Here is a 23,204-nt window from a genome sequence, read left to right as displayed (position 1 = left end):
AACAGTAAAGGAAGTAAGGTTACGGTGAGCAGGTGGGTAAGTGGAGCTGAGTCCACAAAAAGATCAGCCGTGATCTTACTGAATGGAGGGGCAGACTCGAGGGGCCAGATGGCCGACTCCTGCTCTCAGTTCTAATATTCTTATCAAGCACGATACTTCCTTCAAAATAACAAGTTTTAGCAACCATTGCAGTAGGTTGAGAGTTATTAAAAGTTATCTTCCAGCCAAAGTTTGCTTTCTGTTTGAAGTGAGTTTGTTGCACACTCCTCAATTCGGTCTCCTTACAGCATCATGACCCAAGGTAATGTTCTCAGGCTGGATGGTGAAATTTGAATTCAATAAATTCTAATGATCATCATGTTGCAAAAACTCAAATCATTCACTAATATCCTTAGGGAAGGAAATCTGCTGTCCTTCCCCTCCTGGCCTACATGCCACTCCAAATATAACATAAGAAAATAAGAAATAGGAGGAGTAGGCCATCTAGCCCTTCGAGCCTGCTCCGCCATTCAATAAGATCATGGTTGATCTGAAGTGGATCAGTTCCACTTTCCCGCTTTCTCCCCATAACCCTTAATTCCCTTGTCTATCAGAAACCTATCTACCCGTGACTTAAATATATTTAGCGAGGTAGCCTCCACCACTTCAACGGGCAGAGAATTCCAGGGATTCACCACCCTTTGAGTGAAGAAGTTCCTCCTCAACTCTTATCTAAACTGTCCCCCCCCCACCCTTATCTTGAGGCTGTGCCCTCTAGTCCTGCTGTCCTTTCTAAGCAGGAGGAATCTCTCTACCTCTACCCTATCCATCCCCTTCATCATCTTGCACGTCTCTATAAGATCCCCCCTCATCCTTCTAAACTCCAACAAGTACAGGCCCAGTCTATTTAGTCTCTCTTCATAGGCCATTCAGGCCCTCAACTCCTACCATCCTTCTATCTTTAATATCCAGCAAACTATTTGTGTCCTCCTCTGCGAAGACCAAGGCAAAAAACTTATTTGAAGCCTCAGCCATTTCCTCATCCCCCACCACTAAATCCCCCCATATCCTCCAAGGGTCCAACATTCACTCTAGCCAGTCTCCTCCTCTTTATATATTTGTAAAAACTTTTACTATCATTTTTTATATTTAGAGCTAGTTTAGCTTCATACTCTATCTTTCCTTTCTTTATCACTTTCTTAGTCATTCTTTGTTGATTTTTAAATTTTTCCCGATCTTCTAATCACCCACTACTTTTAGCCACTCTGAACGCATCAGCTTTTAATTTAATACTCTCCTTTATTTCCTTCGATAACCACGGCTGGTTATCCCTTCTCCTACAGTCCTTCTTTACCATTGGAATATATTTCTGCTGAGTACCGAAAAAGATCTCCTTAAAAATCCTCCACTGTTCCTCAGCCGTCCTACCAACCAATCTGCGTCCCCAATCTACATTCGCCAATTCCTCTCTCATCCTATCGTACTCCCCTCTGTTCAAACAGAGGACACAGGTTCAGGACCCTACTTTCTCATCCTCCATCTGCATCAGAAATTCAACCATACTATGATCACTCGTCCCAAGGGGATCCTTCACAAGAAGATCCCTAATTCTGCCTCGTTACATAACACCAGATCTAAGATAGCTCGCTCCCTCGTAGGTTCCATCACATACTGTTCAAGGAAACTATCCCGACAGCAATCCAAGAACTCTTCCTCAAGCCCACCGCGTCTGAATTGGGTCATCCAATCAATATGCAGATTGAAATCCCCCATAATTATCGCCGTTCTGTTTCTGCACGCATCATTTATTTGCTTGTTTATAGCCCGCCCCACCTCAAAGTTATTATTTGGGGGCCTATAGACCACACCCACCAGCGTCTTCCTCCCATTACTATTCCTTATCTCCACCCACAACGATTCCACGTTTTGCTCTTTGGAGCCTATATCTTCCCTTACTACCGCCCTGATATTATCCTTAATTAACAGAGCTACCCCACCCCCTTTTTCCTCCCATCTATCCTTCCTAAACACCTGATACCCCTGGACATTCAGTTCCCAGTCTCGGTCACCCTGAAACCACGTTTCCATAATGGCCACTAGATCATATCCATTTGTGCTGATCTGCACCATCAGTTCATTCACTTTGTTCGGAATGTTTTGTGCATTCAGGTAAAGTGTCTTCATCCCAGCCTTTATCTGGACCTTATTTGTAGAAACGCTACTAACCTCTCTCATACCCCCTACTCCTTTTATTAGTGGAAAATCATCAACGTTTACCTGCACATTTACCCTCTCCTTTACTTTAGATTTTGTAATTTCTCCCACCCCTGCACGCACCTCCCCACCCAATTAGTTTGAAGCCCTGTCTACAGTCCTAGTTATACAATTCACCAGGACTCTGGTCCCAGCACGGTTCAGACCAAGACCATCCCATCTGAACAGGTCCCACCTGCCCCAATACTGATGCCAATGCCCCATAAATTCAAACCCATTCCTCCCACACCAATCCCTGAGCCACCCATTCATCTCTTTAATCCTATTTACCCTGTGCCCATCTGCATGTGGTTCAGGCAGTAATCCAGAGATAATCACCCTGTCGGTTCTGCTTTTTAATTTGGTTCCCAGGTTATCATGCTCCCTCTGCAGATCCGTAGTTCCTATCTTGCCGATGTTGTTGGCACCCACATGAACCACAACGACCGGATTCTCACCCTCCCACTCCAGGTTCCTCTGCAGCCCAGATGTGACATCCTGGACCCGAGCACCAGGCAGACAACACACCCTTCGATATTCTTTATCCTTGTCGCAAAGGACTGTGTCTATGGCCCTAATTACACAATCCCCAATTACCACGACATTCCTCTTTCCTTCTTCCTCGTCAACCTTGCAGCCCTTGTTCTTGTCCACACTGGGAGCAAGAACCTGTTGTGCAGATTCAGGGGCTGAGGCTTTTGGATCTCACCACCCCCCCCCAACTTCCTCTCACCCTTCCTCCTCACACCCTCCTCCTTCCTCTCGTCCTTCCTCCCCCCAGCAGCACCCTCTTGCTCCTGACCCTCAGAGTTAGTCAGTTTAGGGGGTGTGGATCTCTCTTGCACCCCATTATCCAGGTTACACTCCCCCTCCCTGATGAGTCTCAGTGTCTGAAGCTGGGAGTTCAGCTCATCTACTTTGAGCTGGAGCTCTTGCAGCAACCAGCACTTACCGCAGACACGGTCACTGGGAAGTACCTTGGGGTCCACCAGCTCCCACATCATACAGAAACAGCACATCACATGTCCCTCCACCTCAGTCTCCTAGTGAATTCTAAACCCAGTAAAGAATTTAAACTTACCTTGCCCTTTTCACCCAAGTCCTGTGATCCAAAGCCCTTACAGCTCACTCTGCTTCCCACTCCCGACGCTGCCCGCTGTCTACTGCAACCCTCCTTTTATACTTGGCGCGGTAAAAAATCCCTTCCCACAAAACCCCGCGGCCCACTTCCTGTTTAATTTTTAAAGCTGTAATACCATCAAAAAGCCCGCGAAAAACTTTACAAAGTCAATTTGCTTACCTTTACTCTGTGTAACCTTCTTTTCGCTCGCTCCAACGAACAATGAGGGCAAACCCATGGCAATGTGGTTGATTCTTAAATGCCCTCTGAAATGGCCTACAACACTGTGGGAGTACCTACACCACGTGGACTGCAATGGTTCAAGAAGGAAGCTTACCACCATCTTCTTAAAGGCAATTATGGATGGGCAACAAACGTTGCCCTGGTCAGCGATACCCTCATTCTATAAAGTGTACATATACAGATTGGGAATGAGTCCCCGACACTGCTTCCACAAAATTTCATCTCTGAGGTGCTTTTTGGTCATGTCCAAATTTCTCAAATTAATTCAATAAGCACAGTAATGCTAAACAAAACCATCAATCAAAAAATAACTTAGGCACATCCCTCACCCCTGAATGCTGACAACTGTGGCATTTTGTCCTGCTGTCTTCAACACTTCATTCCATTCTTCTTCATTTCCATGGATCACATATCTAGAACAAAACAATGTGACAATGTTTCTGACTGTCAGAGACCTACACTTGTTTTGATCAATCTCTTTCTCTTCACATACCTACAGAAACTATTACAGTCTGTTTTTATGTTGCCTGAAAGCTTACTTTCATCTCTATTTCCCCCCTTCTGAAATCCCTTGGTCTTTCTTTGTTGAATTCTAAACTGCTCCCAATCCTTATGTCTCTGTATTTAGGGATGGAAAATATGCCAGGTTTCGCTCTCCTGTTACTCAGTAATCTTTGCTCCGAGCAACGACACAATTGGCTTGGTTGTGATATCTGGCTGCAGATAAGAATCACGGTTGCAGGATAATGGATTGCCATTTTGGACTAAGATGGGCAGAAATTTCTTCAGAGGCTTGTGAATAAGCAATGATCAAAATGAATGATGGAGCAGGTTCGAGGGCTGAATGGCCTCCTCCTGCTTCTAATTTCTATGTTTCTATGAATCATTGGAGTTATGGAGGGATGCAGACACTCAGTTGCTGATTATATTGAAGGGCGAGAACAAAAGATTGTTGGACACTAAAGAACTTGAGGGATATGGGTTGTGATGGAATGGTAGAGTAGAAATGGATCAGTCTCCACCTTATTGAATGGTAGAGCAGACTTGAGAAGCTGTATATCCTCTTTTTTTCATGTTATCAAAAGTAAATAGTCTGTTACCATTCACTGTTCCAGATCCCACAGGGATTGTAATGGATTGTAAATTTCTTTTAAGTATTGTAATAAATTCTGATTCCATTCCTGTTTTAAGAGGAGTACTCAATGTCCCATGAACCTTCTGGGTAATAACAACTCTCAAACTTGTCCATGGTTCAATTTGTGACTCCCCTGCACTAAATGCTTCAATTACCAAAGAATGTCCAATAAAAGTAATTCTACCTTTACTTACCTGATGAAAACCCTCTATAATTCTGAATCCCTCTCAGAATCTCTGTAAACATTAATTATTCTAATGAAAACCTTGTGTTGTATAATTCATCAACAATGTCTTACTGAGTTAGATCCATTCCTTTTAAATTTTCAACCTCCTGTTTGTGTTTTTCTTGGAATTCCTTTGCTGCTTCCTCCTACATTAAAAAACAAAACAAATTATTGTGAACAAATTGTCGTATCTGCAGCATTCTGTACCTAGGATGCAACATTAGTAATCATCTTTCTAAGGTGTTAGCGTGGATAGAGGATTGGTTGTCAAATAGGAGGCAGAGAGTAGGGGTCAATGGGTGCTATTCGGATTGGCGGATGGTGACTAGTGGAGTGCCCCAGGGGTCGGTGCTGGGGCCTCAGTTATTTACCATTTATATAGATGATCTGGAGGAGGGAACCGAGTGTAGGGTGTCGAAATTTGCTGATGACACCAAGATTGGTGGAACGGCAAATTGTGCGGAGGGTGTGGAGAGTCTGCAGAAGGATCTAGATAGGCTGGGCGAATGGGCCAGGAACTGGCAAATGGAATTTAATGTTGGCAAGTGCGAGGTGGTCCACTTTGGTAGGAATAATGTAGGAAGGATTATTACTTACGTGGCAAAAAACTGCAGCAGGCGACGGTGCAGAGGGACCTCGGGGTCCTTGTGCATGAGTCGCAAAAACCCAGCCTGCAAGTGCAGCAGGTGGTCAGGAAGGCGAATGGGATGCTGGCCTTCATAGCGAGGGGGATTGACTATAAAAGTAGGGAGGTCTTGCTGTGGCTGTATAGGGCACTGGTGAGGCCGCAGCTGGAGTACTGTGTGCAGTTTTGGGCGCTGTACTTACGCAAGGATATTTTGGTCTTGGAGGGAGTGCAGAGGAGGTTTACTAGGCTGACGCCGGAGTTGAGGGGGTTGAGCTATGAGGAAAGGCTGAATAGACTAGGCTTGTACTCGTTACAGTTTAGAAGAATGAGGGGAGATCTCATTGAGACGTATAAGATGATGAATGGGATGGATAGGATAGAGGTGGAGAGGCTCTTCCCGCTCAGAAAGGACAGTAGGACTAGGGGACACAGCCTCAAGATAAAGGGGGGGCGGTTTAGAACGGAGTTGAGGAGGAACTTCTTCACTCAAAGGGTGGTGAATCTCTGGAATTCTCTGCCCGTTGAAGTGGTGGAGGCTGCCTCGCTAAATATTTTTAAGACGCGGGTTGATGGGTTTTTGATAAGAGAGGGGATTAAGGGTTATGGGGAGAGGGCGGGAAAGTGGAACTGAGCCACGACAGATCAGCCATGATCTTATTGAATGGCGGGGCAGGCTCGAAGGGCTAGATGGCCTACTCCTGCTCCTATTTCTTATGTTCTTATGTTCATCTCTCTGGAATAAAAAAATTTTAAAATTCAGTTTAAAATTATTTCTTTAATGCAGTCATTGATTAATTAATCCCTGGGCAAGATTTCTTCTTCTGGACATTCATTCAGTCACCTCACACAGTCACTTTCCCACCTTTGTGCTGACTCACAGGTCACCATACACCATTGTTGTTGGAGGGAATCCAGGTAACTGTTCCCCAACCAGGCAGGAGATGATGCAACTAGAGTGATGGATAACTCTTCAACCGGGATACAGTCACCTCACTCAAAGACAATTACTCAAAAGCTGCTAATGAAAGCAGATATTCTGAAGTGAAGATGAAGGCAGTCATTCTGCAAAATGTTGTGCGAAGATGAGGAATTAGACAGGATTTTGCAAGAACTAGTTGCAAATGTCCAGAAAATCCTGCAATGAATATATTGGAAATGCAGATGTTTCTGCAACTAGATAAAAAAGCAGGTTTGAGAAACATACAACTTGTTTTGCTGACTGCAGGTATGAAGCTACTGCCATTAAATTTCAGCCACTTTCCTACTTAGATAATTAATCACACAACAAAAGGGGTTATCCATACCAGATCCTCAGAAAGTGATTTGACTGTAGGTTCCATGACTACCTCCTTTGCGATTATCATTTGTTCCTCCACTGCTTTTTCCAGGATGTTATTAAAGAACTGACATAAACATACATAAACAAACAGTGAATGATGACTTTTTCCTCAAAGGTTAATTGAAGCTACAATTCAAGTATAATATGAATGTCATTTTGTTTGTTATTTCAACTTTTTTTAATAGAATACTTTCCAATTATGGCGGCACATTGGAAAGAGATTCAGACATAGAACATAGAACATAGAACACTACAGCACAAACAGGCCCTTCGGCCCACAAGTTGCGCCGATCACATCACCTACCAACCTACAGACCTATCTATAACCCTCAATCTCATTAAACCCCATATACTCATCCAGAAGTCTTTTAAAAGACCCCAGCGAGTTCGCCTCCACCACCACTGACGGCAGCCGATTCCATTCACTCACCACCCTCTGAGTGAAAAACTTACCCCTAACATCACTTCTGAACCTCCCTCCCCGCACCTTAAATCTGTGTCCTCTCGTAGCGACCATTTCAACCCGGGGAAATAGCCTCTGAGAGTCCACCCTATCCATTCCTCTCAACATTTTGTAAACTTCTATCAGGTCGCCTCTCAACCTTCGTCTCTCCAGGGAAAAGAGTCCCAGCTCCCTCAACCTAACTTCATAAGGCATGCCTCCCAGTCCAGGCAACATCCTTGTAAATCTCCTCTGCACCCTTTCAATAGCTTCTACATCTTTCCTATAGTGAGGCGACCAGAACTGCGCACAATACTCTAAATGAGGCCTGACAAGGGTCTTATAAAGTTCCAGCATTACCTCCCGACTCCTAAACTCAATCCCTCGATTAATGAAGGCCAGTACACCATACGCCTTCTTGACCACATCCTCCACCTGCGAGGCCGATTTAAGAGTCCTGTGGACCCGGACCCCAAGATCCTTCTGCTCCTCAACACTACTCAGACTTCTGCCCTTGATAGTGTACTCGTTCATCCCGTTGGTTCTGCCAAAATGGACGACTACGCATTTATCCGCGTTGAAGTCCATCTGCCACTTCTCCGCCCAGTCCTGCATCCTGTTTATGTCCTGCTGCAGCTTTTGCCATCCTTCCAGATCATCCACAACACCACCGACCTTCGTGTCATCAGCGAACTTACTTACCCATCCCTCCACTTCCTCATCCAGGTCATTTATGAAAATGACAAACAACAAGGGTCCCAGAACAGATCCTTGAGGCACTCCGCTGGTGACTGACCTCCATTCAGAAAAAGCCCCATCCACAACCACTCTCTGCCTTCTGCAGGCAAGCCAGTTCTGGATCCACAAGGCCAAAGGCCCTTGGATCCCATGCCCTCTCACCTTCTCAAGAAGTCTTGCATGGAGGACCTTATCAAACGCCTTGCTGAAGTCCATGTACACTACGTCCACGGCACTTCCTTCGTCAATGTGTTCAGTCACATTATCGAAGAACTCAACTAGGCTTGTAAGGCACGACCTGCCCTTGACAAATCCATGCTGACTATTCCTGATCATGTCAAACCTCTCCAAATGTTCGTAAATCTTGTCCCTCAGAAGCCTCTCCATCAGCTTACCAACCACTGAGGTCAGACTCACCGGTCGGTAATGTCCCGGGCTATCTCTGTTCCCTTTCTTAAAAATAGGAACTACATCCGCAATCCTCCAATCCTCTGGAACCTCTCCCGTCTCCATTGACGACGCAAAGATCATCGCCAGGGGCTCTGCAATCTCTTCCCTCGCCTCCCACAGTATCCTGGGGTACATCCCATCTGGTCCCGGCGACTTATCTACCTTGATAGAATTCAAAAGTTCCAACACATCCTCCTCCTTAATATTCACGTACTCAATCCTTTCCATCTGCTGCAAATCCATAACAAAATCTCCCAGATCGGCTTCCACCGTGAATACTGAGGCGAAGTACTCGTTAAGCACCTCCGCCATTTCTTCTGGTTCCACACAAACCTTTCCCCCCTCACCTTTTATAGGTCCTATCCCTTCTCTTCTTATCCTTTTACCTTTCACATATTTATAGAAGGCCTTGGGATTCTCCTTAATCTTACCCGCCAAGGTCTTCTCATGACCCCTTCTGGCTCTCCTAATTTCCCTTTTAAGTTCCCTCCTACAGTCCTTATACTCCTCAAGATCTTTAACATCTCCTAATTCCCTGAACCTCTTGTACACCTTCCTTTTCTTCCTGACTAGGTTCAACACATCCTTTGTGCACCACGGTTCCCACGACCCACCAAAACCCCCTCGTCTCATCGGAATGTTGTCATTCAGAGCTCCAGACACACATTCCTTGAATATCTGCCACCTTCCTTCGGTACTTTTCCCTAAGAACGCCTCCTTCCACAGTTTATTTGTCCAAGTAACTTCCTGACTTCTTCGTATCTCCCCTTACCCCAGACAAACACCTTCCTAGCCTGCCTGATCCTATCTCGTTCCAACGCAATTGTGAAGGAGATAGAATTATGGTCACCATATCCAAGATGCTCTCCTACCGAAAGGTCCATCACCTGCCCTGGTTCATTCGCCAGTACCAGGTCAAGTACAGCCTCTCCCCTCGTAGGCTTGTCCACATACTGCGTCAGGAAACCCTCCTGAACACACCTAACAAACTCCTCCCCATCTATACCCCTTACCCTAGGGATATTCCAGTCGATGTTTGGGAAATTGAAGTCTCCCATCACGACAACTCTGTTATTAAAACATCTCTCCAGAATCTGTTTCCCTATTTGCACTTCAACTTCCCTGTCACTATTGGGCGGCCTATAGATTACACCCAGCAAAGTTTTTGACCCTTTGCTGTTCCTAACTTCCACCCACAGAGATTCTGTAGACAATCCCTCCACGACATCCTCTTTCTCTGTAGCCATGACACTATCCCTGATCAACAGTGCCACGCCACCACCCCTTCTGCCACCCTCCCTGTCCTTCCTGAAGCACCTGAAGCCTGGCACCTGAAGTACCCAGTCCTGTCCCTGAGACATCCAAGTCTCCGTAATGGCCACCACATCACAATCCCAAACAGCTATCCACGCCCTAAGCTCATCTACCTTATTCACTATACTCCTTGCATTAAAATATATACACTTCAGCCCCTCAGTCTGGGCATTTCCCATCTCCACCGCCTGTCTAACCTCCCTCCCATACTGCCTGCGGTCCTCCCCTACCTGGGAGCGAACCTCCTCCGTCCCAGTTTCCCCAACACAGTTCCCTCCCCCCATCCTTTCTAGTTTAAAGTCCCCCCGGTAGCCTTAGCCAGTCTTCCCGCCAAGATACTAGTCCCCCTGGTATTTAAGTGCCACCCGTCCCTACTATAGAGGTCCCACCTACCCCTAAAGAGGTCCCAGTGATCTAGGAACTGAAATCCCTGCCCTCTACACCAGTCCCTCAGCCACGCATTCACCCTCCACCTCATTTCATTTCTCCCCTCATTCTCCCTTGGCACAGGCAGCAATCCTGAGATTACTACCTTTGCTTTTCTCTTCCTCAGCTGCCTACCCAGTTCCCTATAGTCCTTTTTCACAAGTGCCTCCCTCTTCTTGCCTACGTCAGCAGTACCTATATGTACTACTACCTCCGGTTCCTCACCCTCCCCTTTCAGGATGTCTGGGACCCGCCCAGAGACATCCCGGATCCCAGCCCCAGGGAGACAAACCACCATCCGCGACTCACGTCTACGTCCACAAAAACGCCTGTCCGCCCCCCTCACTGTGGAGTCCCCTATTAACACTACCTTTCTGCTTCCCTTTTTGATTTTTTGGCTCACTGGCTCAGCTCCAGAGAGCTGGCCATCGCTTCCTCCCTCAGATGAGCTGTCCCCCCCAGTAGTACTCAGGCCGGAGTACTTATTTTGAAGGGGGACATCCACCGGCGTGCTCCCCATCACCCGTGTTTTCCCCTTCCTAATGGTAACCCAAGTGCCCTCATCCCGTTGCCCTGGTGTGACTACCTGCTGGTAGCTCCTTTCTATAACCTCCTCACTCTCCCTAACTAGCCGAAGGTCCTCGAGCTGCATTTGCAGCTCCTTAACCTGGTTTCGTAGGGCCTGCAACTCCACACACCGAGCACAGGTGTGGATGTCTGGCAGGCCAGGAGCCTCCAAGACCTCCCACATGTTGCATTGGCAACAACATACAGGTCTCACACTCATATTTACCCCTTATAGCAACCCAAAGGAAAAAGTAAAAAAAATACTTACAACTTACCTTGTCTCTTGGCCCTGTGAGCCAAAGCCCTTACAGCACACACAAAAACAAAAGCAGTCTTACCAGCTCTCAGACAGAGCCCCTCTCTCTCTCTCTTTTTTTTAGGTTAGAGGAGGGAGGAGGGCTGGGATACTCTACCTGTGTAGAGTATCAGGAATCCCCTCCGGTCTAATTTATAGTCGGGTGAAAAAAAAACGCGACCCGAGTGCCCTCGCAACTACTTCCGGGGTCAAACTTAAAAAAAAACAATCAAAAAAAAAACCCACTAAAAAATAAAGTTAGTTTCTAAAAGAAAAAGTCGCTTTACTCACCCACATCATAAATAACCTGTTAACAAATTAAACAAACTGACAGGGTAATTTCAATAAATACCAATAAATCTCGTGCACCAATTTCAGTACATCCCAACTCACTGACCTACAGACAAGTAACGAAAATCTCTCTTCCAATCAACTGTTGTAGGAAAGAGAAACACAAACAAATATTGCTTTGGGAGTCACAGCAGCCAATTTGTCTATAGCTCTCATGCCAACACTAAGATTTTAATGCAGTTATAACTTAATACGAATCATCATTCAGTATTTATATTTCGGAATTATCAAATTCACATACACGCAATGCTCCAATATGTAACAAGATCAGTTAGGTGCAACTATTTGGTCTATTTTAACATCTTGTTGTGTTAAGAGGATTCAGTTCTTGTGATCAAACAGAAAGAATTACCTTGACAACTTTGCGGATTAACCGGTTGAAAAGACCCATCAACTGGCTGCTTGGAAGATCAATTTCTTTCTCAAGCTGATCGACAGATTTGTGCTGAAGTCCAACACCCAACAGCAGTGCCTTCAAATATGACAAAGGCACTCATCAAACTACAGCTCCATCAATAAATGCACAAAATATAAATCTTTGATAAATGGCTCTTTCTCACACAGCTTCAATTAAAGCCTGTATTTCACAAATTCACGTAGAAATGTGGATGCTCCTATGTTTTTAGCAGCTAATTTAGAATATGTACCAAAATAATACTTATGAAATAAAATATCCATTAAAATCAAGATTTAAAATACTCTGAAAAAGATCATCCATTCAATTGTGTAATGTGCAATAAAGGCCAACAAAATCCAGGTTTGATCCCCAACTTGTGCTTATTTATTTGCAGCAAAAACTGCTCCAGAATCCCACAGTTAATGAATAGGAGAAGATAAAAAATCAGTCAGAATACTCTTCAAGAAAAGTGACTGTTACAAATGTGAATTTTGTAAGATTATCTTTTGACTCTCGTTCCACGTGACCAACTCTGAATTCTGCTCAAGAAGCCTGGGTGGCTTGGTTGTTAAAAGCATGGGGGGGAGGAGGGGGGAGGGGTTAGGTGTTTGGGGGGGCATGTGGCAGTTGACTTCATACAAAGCCATGAGATATCCACACCTGTAGGAAGTGGTAAAAGCTGACTGTGGGTAAACTGTTAGTCTTCTCTCACAGGAGGTTTTAGGAATATCAGCCTTTGTGGAGTTGAAGTCTAGAAGATAGCTAATTAGCACTTTTACCTGGATAAGAGGCCCATGTGATTCACATTGCCATGGAGATGAGCTTTGGAAAGGCGAAAGACAATGGAAAACTATTTGTTAAGAAACAGAGAAAACTAAGATGAAGAAATGAAATTGAGGTAAAACAAAATAGGGAGTTGATAATGACAGATGGCTGAAGACATACTGAAATGCAAATTCTCAAATCAGTAAGAATTTCATGGAATCCTTACAGAAGGAGGCCATTCAGCCCATCAAAGTCCAAGTGCAGGTCAAGGCAAAAAATGGTTTGGCACAGACAAGAAGAACCAAAAGGCCTGTTTCTGAGCTGTAATTTTCTACGGTTTCTGTCTGTATCGACAGCAATACCACCCAGACCCTATACCCGTAACCTATTTACCCTGCAAATCCCCGACACCAGGGTCAATTTACCACAGCCAATCAACAAGGGGGTTTGAGTTTAAGAGCTGTGGGGTTATGCTATAACTACACTGGACTTTGGTAAGAACACATTTGGAATATTGTGTTCAGTTCTGGTCACCTCACTATAAGAAGAATGTGGAAGCATTGGAGAGAGTGCAGAGGAGATTTACCAGGATGCTGCCTGGTTTGGAGGGTAGGTCTTATGAGGAAAGGTTGAGTGAGCTGGAGCTTTTCTCTTTAGGGCGGAGGATGAGAGGCGACTTAATAGAAGTTTATAAGATGATGAGGGGATTGCTAGAGTGGACGTGCAGAGACTATTTCCTTGGGTGGATGTAGCTGTTACTAGGGGACAAAACTATAAGGTTCATGGTGGGAGATATAGGAGGGATGTCCGAGGTAGATTCTTTACTCGGAAAGTGGTTGGGGTGTGGAATACACTGCCTGCTGTGATAGTGGAGTTGGACACTTTAGGAACTTTCAAATGGTTATTGGATAGGCACATGGAGCACTCCAGAATGATAGGGAGTGGGATAGCTTGATCTTGGGTTTGGACATAGCTCGTTACAACATTGAGGGCCAAAGGGCCTGTACTGTGCTGTTCTGTATTACGTTCTAACCTGACCCACACATCTTTGGACTATGTGAGGAAACCACAGGACCCGGAGGAAATCCAAGCAGACACGGGGAGAATGTGCAAACTCCACACAGACAGTGACCCAAGGCTGGAATTGAACCGGAGTTCCTAGTGCTGAGAGGCAAGAGAAGTGACTGTTACAAATGTGACCACAATGCCACCCTGAAAAGCAAGTGTTTACTTAGGTGACTAAAGGGAAACAATGTGGATATCGTAGCCACAGCAGGAGAAAGGGAGAAGAATGGAAGAGTTGGGCCAGGTGGAAGGGGATGTTTGGTGGTCGGCCGAGCCAGGATCTGTGCTTGATTGGGGGCCGTCAGTAGGGGTTGGGGATGTGCGGATTATCCTGTGCAGGACCGGTTTGTGATTTTTAAATAGTTACTCTGGGGTTAGAAGTGCTTTTTGTCCTTCTGAATCTTTCTGCGTAACAATCAGGAAAGACGTAGAAGCTATTGAGAGGGTACAGAGGAGATTTACAAGGATGTTGCCTGGACTGGGAGGCATGCCTTATGAAGTTAGGTTGAGGGAACTGGGTCTCTTTTCCCTGGAGAGACGAAGGTTGAGAGGCGACCTGATAGAGGTTTATAAAATGTTGAGAGGAATAGATAGGGTGGATTCTCAGACGCTATTTCCCCGGGTTGAAATGGTCGCTACGAGAGGACACAGGTTTAAGGTGCGGGGAGGAAAGTACAGAAGTGATGTTAGGGGTAAGTTTTTCACTCAGAGGGTGGTGAGTGAATGGAATCGGCTGTCGTCAGTGGTGGTGGAGGCGAACTCGCTGGGGTCTTTTAAAAGACTTCGGGATGAGTATATGGGGTTTTATGGGATTGGGGGTTATAGATAGGTGTTGATGTGATCGGCGCAACTCGTGGGCCGAAGGGCCTGTTTGTGCTGTAGTGTTCTATGTTCTAATCAGGTAAAACTGGCAGAAGCATTTGAAGTTAGTGATTTCAAGTTGCTTTGTCACATAGTTTCCAGTCCAGCACAATTATCTAGGTGAAGTTAGCGCTTCTGAACAAATTACGTGGGAATTTCCAAAGGGAATTCCCCAACACATCATTGGGGTACCCCCCCAAATCTGATAACGCGGAACCAGGAAGTTATGGTCAAGTAATATTGTCTGGAGAAGCTTAAATCTTTCTGTCACCACCTTGCGCACAATATAAAAGCTGAAAATGATTCGAATACGTACAGATTGTGCAACAGATAACGAGATGTCACTAAGTTGGTTCAAGAAGTAAAGCTGAGAAATACTGGGCATCATGTCCATGATCAGGTGGTAGTCCACCATGTTTCTTGAGTACATCTCCAACCGCTTCAGGTCATAGGGAGTGAATTTCATTTCCAGCTCAGACTTGCTCAACTCTGAAAGGGTAAATGTAAGAGGTGTAAAAAAGTTTAAACTTAGGCCGCTTTGAAGTATATAAAGGCCTTTTTGGGATAGAGAGCAGTACAATTTCAATTATTAAAAATTCAGTTCTGGCATCAATACAAGCCATCAGTGCAGAACACCAACTGAGATTACCATAGAATCCGTACAGTACAGGTGGCCATTCGGCCCATCAAGTCTGCACCACCCACAATCCCATCTAGCCCCTATCCCCATATACATATATACCACGTATTTACCCTATTCGTGTCAGGGGGACTAAGGGGCAATTTAGCATTGTCAATCTACCTGACCCGCACGTCTTTGGACTTCATATCATGCAGTTTACACAAGGACATTAATAATTGCAGCAAAACAAAGATTATGCATTTAGGTATTAGTTCACCATCCTCAGAACTTTCCAGTTGCTTACATCTAATTAATTATTTTTGCCACGCAGTCACTGTTACAAAATCCCATAATCACAAAGAGACAAATTACAGCTAGCATTTTTTGCTGCCCTCAGTTGAGGGATTGGCCAGGCCAGTAGAAAACTCCTTCCTTTTTGACAGCCAATGACTTTGGCTTCGGCTGATCTCCCTAGATTGACTGAGCTGATGGGCATGTTATGCTGGGCTGTACAAGATGCTCTTCATCTGAGCTCTGATGAAGGGTCACCCTGGCTTGAAATGTTGGCTCTGTTCTCTCTCCACAGGGGCTGTCAGACCTGCTGAGATTTTTCAGCATTTCCTGCTTTTGTTGGTAACAGGAAAATGGCATTCAGCCCATCAAGCACATTCCAACAGGATTCCAGCTGTAAACTTCCGAAAATCTAACTCCACATATTCAATGTAACAGATTATACCAAATATTTATCATTTAAATAAAAACAAAAAAGATACTTTTAACATTTTATCTTTGTTAATATAAATGGAGTCTCAATGTTCTAACTTACCAGGGAATTAAGGCAAATTACTGCAGATGCTGGCATTATGTAATAAAAACAAGGTGCTGGATAAACCCAGGTCCAACAGCATGAGTGGAGAGAGAAAGAGGGTGAGAGTGTAATTTGACTCTTGTTTGGAACCCAAATAATAAATACCCTAGAGTTCTCCTCAGCTGTACAATTAGCAGTGCCAGGAACCTGGGTTCGATCCCAACCTCAGGTGACTATGTGGAGTTTGCACTAGTTCTTCCCTGGTCTACGTTGGTTTCCTCCGGGTGCTCCGGTTTCCTCCCACACTCCAGATCAGGTGGATTAGTCATGGGACACTAAGGATCAATTTACCAAGATTTTAAAATTAGGGAGATTAATGGGATAAATATGTGGAATTACAGGAATATGGCTAGGTAAGATGCTCTGCTGGAGAATTGGTGCAGAATTGATGGACCGAATGGCCTCCTTCTGCACCGTACGGATTCTATGACTAGTTTATACCAAGGGTGTCCAACTTTTGTGTGTGAATTTAAATGTTTTCTCAGTCACAGGGTCTATAAGCAAATTTCAGAAAGGGAAGGCTTTATCTCGCTATTAAAATAACAAAATAATGCACATGGTTTATGAACAAGCTTCAAACAGAGAACTAATTTATTAGGTTGCTTTCCCATCACTACATAAAGAATAAAGAACAAACACAGCACAGGAAACAGGCCCTTCGGCCCTACAAGCCCGCGCTGCCCATTTTGACATTCAGTGAGCGCCTCATTCCAATCCTTCTTCTACCTACGACTCTTGTCTACGCCTCTTGGACTCCGCAATAAAAGGGTGCAAATTTAGAGAATTTTGTGTGTGCCAGATTGAGGGAGGTCTAATTTAGGGATAATTTGTTAACACCAACCAGCCTAAAAGCACGTTTTTGGGGTGTGGGAGGAAACCGGAGCACCCGGAGAAAACCCACGCAAACATGGCCAATCCCGTTAACCCGCACATCTTTGGACTGTGGGAGGAAACCCACACAGACATGGGGAAAATATACAAACTCAACACAGCTTGTACCCTGAGGCTGGAATTGAACTTGGGTTCCTGGCACTTGAGGCAGCAGTGCCACTGATAAGAGACACTGCTTACTGAAAGGCACTGCTCTAAGCTTAAGACTGTTTGTGTAATTAGCTAGAACCAATGTAGTTAACTCTTTCTGGAGTAAGGGGAGATACGAAGAAGTCAGGAAGTTACTTGGACAAATAAACTGGAAGGAGGCGTTCTTAGGGAAAAGTACCGAAGGAAGGTGGCGGATATTCAAGGAATGTTTGTCTGGAGCTCTGCACGACAACGTTCCAATGAGACAAGGGGGTTTTGGTAGGTCGCGGGAACCGTGGTGCACGAAGGCTGTGTTGAACCTAGTCAGGAGGAAAAGGAAGGTGTACAAAAGGTTCAGGGAACTAGGAGATGTTAAGGATCTTGAGGAGTATAAGGACTGTAGAAAGGAGCTTAAAAGGGAAATTAGGAGAGCCAGAAGGGGTCATGAGAAGACCTTGGCGGGTAAGGTTAAGGAGAATCCCAAGGCCTTCTATAAATATGTGAAAGGTAAAAGGATGAGAAGAGAAGGGATAGGACCTATAAAAGGTGAAGGGGGAAAGGTCTGTGTGGAACCGGAAGAAATGGCAGAGGTGCTTAATGAGTACTTTGCCTCAGTATTCACGGTGGAAGCTGATCTGGGAGATTTTGCTACGGATTTGCAGCAGATGGAAAAGATTGAGTTTGTGGATATTAAAGAGGAGGATGTGTTAGAACTTTTGAATTCTATCAAGATAGATAAGTCGCTGGGACCAGATGGGATGTACCCCAGGATACCGTGGGAGGCGAGGGAAGTGATTGCAGAGCCCCTGGCGATGATCTTTGCGTCGTCAATGGAGATGGGAGAGGTTCCGGAAGATTAGAGGATTGCGGATGTAGTTCCTATTTTCAAGAAAGGGAACAGAGATTGCCCGGGAAATTACCGACCGGTGAGTCTGACCTCAGTGGTTGGTAAGCTGATGGAGAGGCTTCTGAGGGACAAGATTTACGAGCATTTGGAGAGGTTTGACATGATCAGAAATAGTCAGCATGGATTTGTCAAGGGCAGGTCGTGCCTTACAAGCCTAGTTGAGTTCTTCGATAATGTGACTGAACACATTGACGAAGGAAGTGCAGTGGACGTGGTGTACATGGACTTCAGCAAGGCGTTTGATAAGGTCCCCCATGCAAGACTTCTTGAGAAGGTGAGAGGGCATGGGATCCAAGGGCCTTTGGCCTTGTGGATCAAGAACTGGCTTGCCTGCAGAAGGCAGAGAGTGGTTGTGGATGGGCCTTTTTCTGAATGGAGGTCAGTCACCAGTGGAGTGCCCCAGGGATCTGTTCTAGGACCCTTGCTGTTTGTCATTTTCATAAATGACCTGGATGAGGAAGTGGAGGGATGGGTAAGTAAGTTCGCTGATGACACGAAGGTCGGTGGTGTTGTGGATGGTCTGGAAGGATGTCAAAAGTTGCAGCAGGACATAAACAGGATGCAGGACTGGGCGGAGAAATGGCAGATGGACTTCAACGCGGATAAATGTGTAGTCGTCCATTTTGGCAGAACCAACGGGATGAACGAGTACACTATCAAGGGCAGGAGTCTTAGTAGTGTTGAAGAGCAGAAGGATCTTGGGGTCCGGGTCCACAGGACTCTTAAATCGGCCTCGCAGGTGGAAGAGGTGGTCAAGAAGGCGTATGGTGTACTGGCCTTCATTAATCAAGGGATTGAGTTTAGGAGTCGGGAGGTAATGCTGCAATTTTATAAGACCCTTGTCAGGCCTCATTTGGAGTACTGTGCGCAGTTCTGGTCGCCTCACTATAGGAAAGACGTAGAAGCTATTGAAAGGGTACAGAGGAGATTTACAAGGATGTTGCCTGGACTGGGAGGCATGCCTTATGAAGTTAGGTTGAGGGAGCTGGGACTCTTTTCCCTGGAGAGACGAAGGTTGAGAGGCGACCTGATAGAGGTTTATAAAATGTTGAGAGGAATGGATAGGGTGGATTCTCAGAGGCTATTTCCCCGGGTTGAAATGGTCGCTATGAGAGGACACAGATTTAAGGTGCGGGGAGGAAAGTACAGAAGTGATGTTAGGGGTAAGTTTTTCACTCAGAGGGTGGTGAGTGAATGGAATCGGCTGCCGTCAGTGATGGTGGAGGCAAACTCGCTGGGGTCTTTTAAAAGACTTCTGGATGAGTATATGGGGTTTTATGGGATTGGGGGTTATAGATAGGTCTATAGATTGGTAGGTGTTGATGTGATCAGCGCAACTCGTGGGCCGAAGGGCCTGTTTGTGCTGTAGTGTTCTATGTTCTCTCATAATATTGACAAGTTATAGGCCAATTAGCCACTTCCAACAATTTGGCTAAGTGGGTTTACAACATCTTTTGAGGATAAAAACCAGCCTCCCATCCATTGACTCTGTCTACACTTCCCGCTGCCTCGGCAAAGCAGCCAGCATAATTAAGGACCACACACACCCTGGACATTCTCTCTTCCACCTTCTTCCATCAGGGAAAGTCTGAGGTTACGTACCAACTGACTCAAGAACAGCTTCTTCCCTGCTGCTGTCAGACTTTTGAATGGACCTACCTTGCATTAAGTTGATCTTTCTCTACACTCTAGCTATGACTGTAACACTACATTCTGCACTCTCTCCTTTCCTTCTCTATTCAGCCTTTGTTTGGAGAAGCAGCACTTTGCAGAATTTGTCATTTCCATTTGCATGTATTTAGAATGCTGATTGGCTGGCTGGATAGAAACCCCTGGGAGGTGGACTCTGGCTGGACAAAGTTAAACAAATGTGTTTTAACCACACCAAAGAGAAATACTTCTGTCTCGACATTAATCTTAGCTCATTCCATCGCGTGATCATTATTGATGTTCCTTCCTGCATAAATACTATCAGCTAAACCTGTTCAAAGTAATGCACACATACAGACATGGAAAAGTAATACACAGCTAACTCTAATTCCTGTCAATTACATAAGAACATAAGCTCATTGTTTCACCATCAATTTCTTGAGTAAATTCGAATGAACCATTTAAGTGACATAATATGGCTCACTGACAGAGCGACAAAAACATTTATGTTATATTTTAATTTCTCATCATCTCCGAGGCTTAGTTCACATTAAAGTTTTTAAGGTCATGTTAGTCTAACATTTTGTACCTTCCCTAATGTCGACAACTCCTAGGTTTCTGCAACTACCCAACTGCTGTAATTATATACCACAAGGTCTTCAGCTGGCCAATGATCCTGTTGAGTCAATCTGTCGCTGCACACTCTCTGAAATAAACTTTTACTTCAACAAAATCTGAACTTTGTAGGTTCTTTAATTAGAAAATAAGCTTGTCACTTACTTGGCTTCAATTCCTGTTTCATGTTTTTATTCTGGAGAATATTCAGTGCCACTGAGGGAGAGAAACTACTGAACTGGTAAGACAAGAGAGACAAAAACCGTCTTCGGAAATCTGTGGAGAGATAGATTTATTCACATATCTGTACATTCAACCTAGAATACTTCAACAATATTTTTCCTTAAAGTCAATATTTAAAACTTAAGATAAAGGGGTGCGGTTTAGAACGGAGTTGAGGAGGAACTTCTTCACTCAAAGGGTGGTGAATTTCTGGAATTCTCTGCCCGTTGAAGTGGTGGAGGCTGCCTCGCTAAATATTTTTAAGAAGCAGGTTGATGGGTTCTTGATAAGAGAGGGGATTAAGGGTTATGGGGAGAGGGCGGGAAAGTGGAACTGAGCCACAACAGATCAGCCATGATCTTATTGAATGGCGGGGCAGGCTCGAAGGGCTAGATGGCCTACTCCTGCTCCTATTTCTTATGTTCTTAAAACTTAACTATTGTTTTCTTTCAAAAGCTATTTACCCCATTATAATTGGATCAATTTTTTTTTTATTAGCTTTAATCATTGGGATTATTTTTGTTTTCTTCACTGCTAGAGAATGCAAATGACCTTTGTTAAAGTACCTGGTTGTTACTGTCCATGAACAAAAATATGAATTTGTAAACAGATTGTACATTTTAAAAAACAGCCATCTTTCACAATATTTCTACAAAGTATTGATGTCAAATTCCTTTGATATTTTAAGAAAGTGTATTGAAAATATATTCTCTCATGGAGATTCAAGGGACAAGTGTAAATGAAAATCTGAAAAATGTTATTAGTGAAAAAAAATGAGAGTGATTAATAGAACTTAAATAAATTCCCTGAACCTGATGATCTACATCTCAGAGTGCTGAAAGGTGGGTGTGGAGATAGTGGATGCATTGGTGGTCATTTCTGAAAATTCTGGAATAGCTCCTGCAGATTGGAAAGAACAAAGCTTGCACAATTCGTTTGTATCTCTCTATTCCCAGTCTGTTCATGTGGCTATCTAGATAAGTCTTAAGTGATCCTAGTGTGTCTGCCTCAACCACCTTGCTTGGTAGCGCATTCCAGGCCCCCACCACCCTCTGTGTAAAATATGTCCACCATGTATCTGTATTGAACCTCGCCCCCCCCCCCTTACCTTGAGTGAGGTGAGCAAGACGGCACACAGTATTCCAAATGTGGTCTCACCAACGTCCGGTATAGTTGCAGCATAACCCCACGGCTCTTAAACTCCAACCCCTCTTAATAAACGCTAACACACTATAAGCTTTCTTCATGGTTCTAACCTTGTGACCCCTTGTGTTTGTCATTTCTGACCTGGGAAAAAGCTACCAACTGTTCACCCTATCTATGCCCTTCATAATCCTATAAACTTCTATTAGGTCACCCCTCAACCTCCATCTTTCTAGGAAGAACAACCCCAGTTTACCCAATCTCTCCTCATAGAGAAGACCAGGCAACATCCTGGTAAACCTTTTCTGCACTCTCTCCGAAGCCTCCACATCCTTCTGGTAGTGTGGCAACCAGAGCCAAACGCAGTATTCCAAATGTGGCCTAACCAATGTTCTATATAACTGCAACATCATACGCCAACTTTTATACTCCATGCCCCGTCCAATAAAGGCACCATCTTTTCTTCACCACCTTTTCCACCTGTGCTACCACCCTTAAGGATCTGTGGACTTGCACACCCAGGTCCTTCTGTGTGTCTATACTCCTGATGGTTCTGCCATTTATTGTAAGGCTCCCCCCTACATCAGATCTACCAAAATGCATCACTTCGCATTTATTTGGATTAAATCCCATCTGCCATTTCTCTGCCCAATTTTCCAGCCTATCTATATCCTGCTGTGTTCTCTGACAATGTTCATCGCTATCCGCAACTGCTGCAATCTTTGTGATCATACCAGCTACATCTTCTTCCAAATCATTTATATATAATCACAAACAGCAGAGGTCCCAGTACAGAACCCTGCAGAACACCACTACTCTCAGACCTCCAATCAGAAAGAGACCCTTCCACTGTTACCCTGTTTTCTATGGCCAAGCCAGTTCTGTGCCAATCTAGCTAGTTCGCCTTTGATCCCGTGAGATTTAACCTTTTGCACCAGCCTGCCATGAAGGATCTTGTCAAATCTTTCACTAAAATGATGATCAGTGGCAAATGTAACCTCATTGTTTGAGAAAGGAGGTAAAGAGAAAACGGGGAACTACTAGGAGATAACTAAGTGTGTAGACGAAGGTAGAGTAGTTGATGTTGTATACATGGATTTTAGTAAGGTGTTTGATAAGGTTCCCCATGGTAGGCTCATGAAGACGATAAGGAGGTGTGGGATAGAAAGAAATTTGACCGATTGGATAAATAACTGGCTGTCTCATAGAAGACAGAGGGTGGTGGTGGAAGGAAAATTTTCAGACTGGAGGCCAGTTACCAGCGTTGTACCACAGGGATCAGTGCTGGGTCCTCTGCTATTTGTGATTTTTATCAATGACTTGGAAGAGGGGGCTGAAGGGTGGATTAGTAAATTTGCTGACGGCACCAAGATTGGTGGAGTAGTGGATGAGGTGGAGGGCTCTTCTAGGCTGCAAAGAGACATTGATAGGATGCAGAGCTGGGCCAACAAGTGGCAGATGGAGTTTAACCCCGATAAGTGCGAGGTGATTCATTTTGGAAGGACAAACTTGAATGCAGATTACAGAGTCAATGGCAGGGTTCTGAGGAATGTGGAGGAACAG

The 23,204-nt window shown here is 44.7% G+C and overlaps 1 protein-coding gene across 1 annotated transcript in view; it reads right to left on the bottom strand.

Annotated features, from left to right (window-relative positions):
- nat10 (N-acetyltransferase 10) overlaps positions 1-23,204 on the bottom strand; it is a 178,120-nt gene that overhangs the window by 2,043 nt on the left and 152,873 nt on the right. The window contains exons 23-28 of the mRNA XM_080189838.1: positions 20,442-20,552; positions 14,911-15,083; positions 11,859-11,978; positions 6,889-6,987; positions 5,029-5,102; positions 3,925-4,008 (exon numbers count right to left, since the gene is read on the bottom strand). Coding sequence (XP_080045964.1) covers positions 3,925-4,008; positions 5,029-5,102; positions 6,889-6,987; positions 11,859-11,978; positions 14,911-15,083; positions 20,442-20,552 — 661 coding nt within the window. The remainder of the gene's footprint in view (positions 1-3,924; positions 4,009-5,028; positions 5,103-6,888; positions 6,988-11,858; positions 11,979-14,910; positions 15,084-20,441; positions 20,553-23,204) is intronic.

Source organism: Carcharhinus amblyrhynchos, chromosome 6 (assembly GCF_965287045.1).
Source record: "Carcharhinus amblyrhynchos chromosome 6, sCarAmb.v2.hapA, whole genome shotgun sequence".
Lineage (NCBI taxonomy): Eukaryota > Metazoa > Chordata > Chondrichthyes > Carcharhiniformes > Carcharhinidae > Carcharhinus > Carcharhinus amblyrhynchos.
Note: the sequence above shows the minus strand (reverse complement) of the source record. Positions and strands in the feature narration are given on the sequence as shown.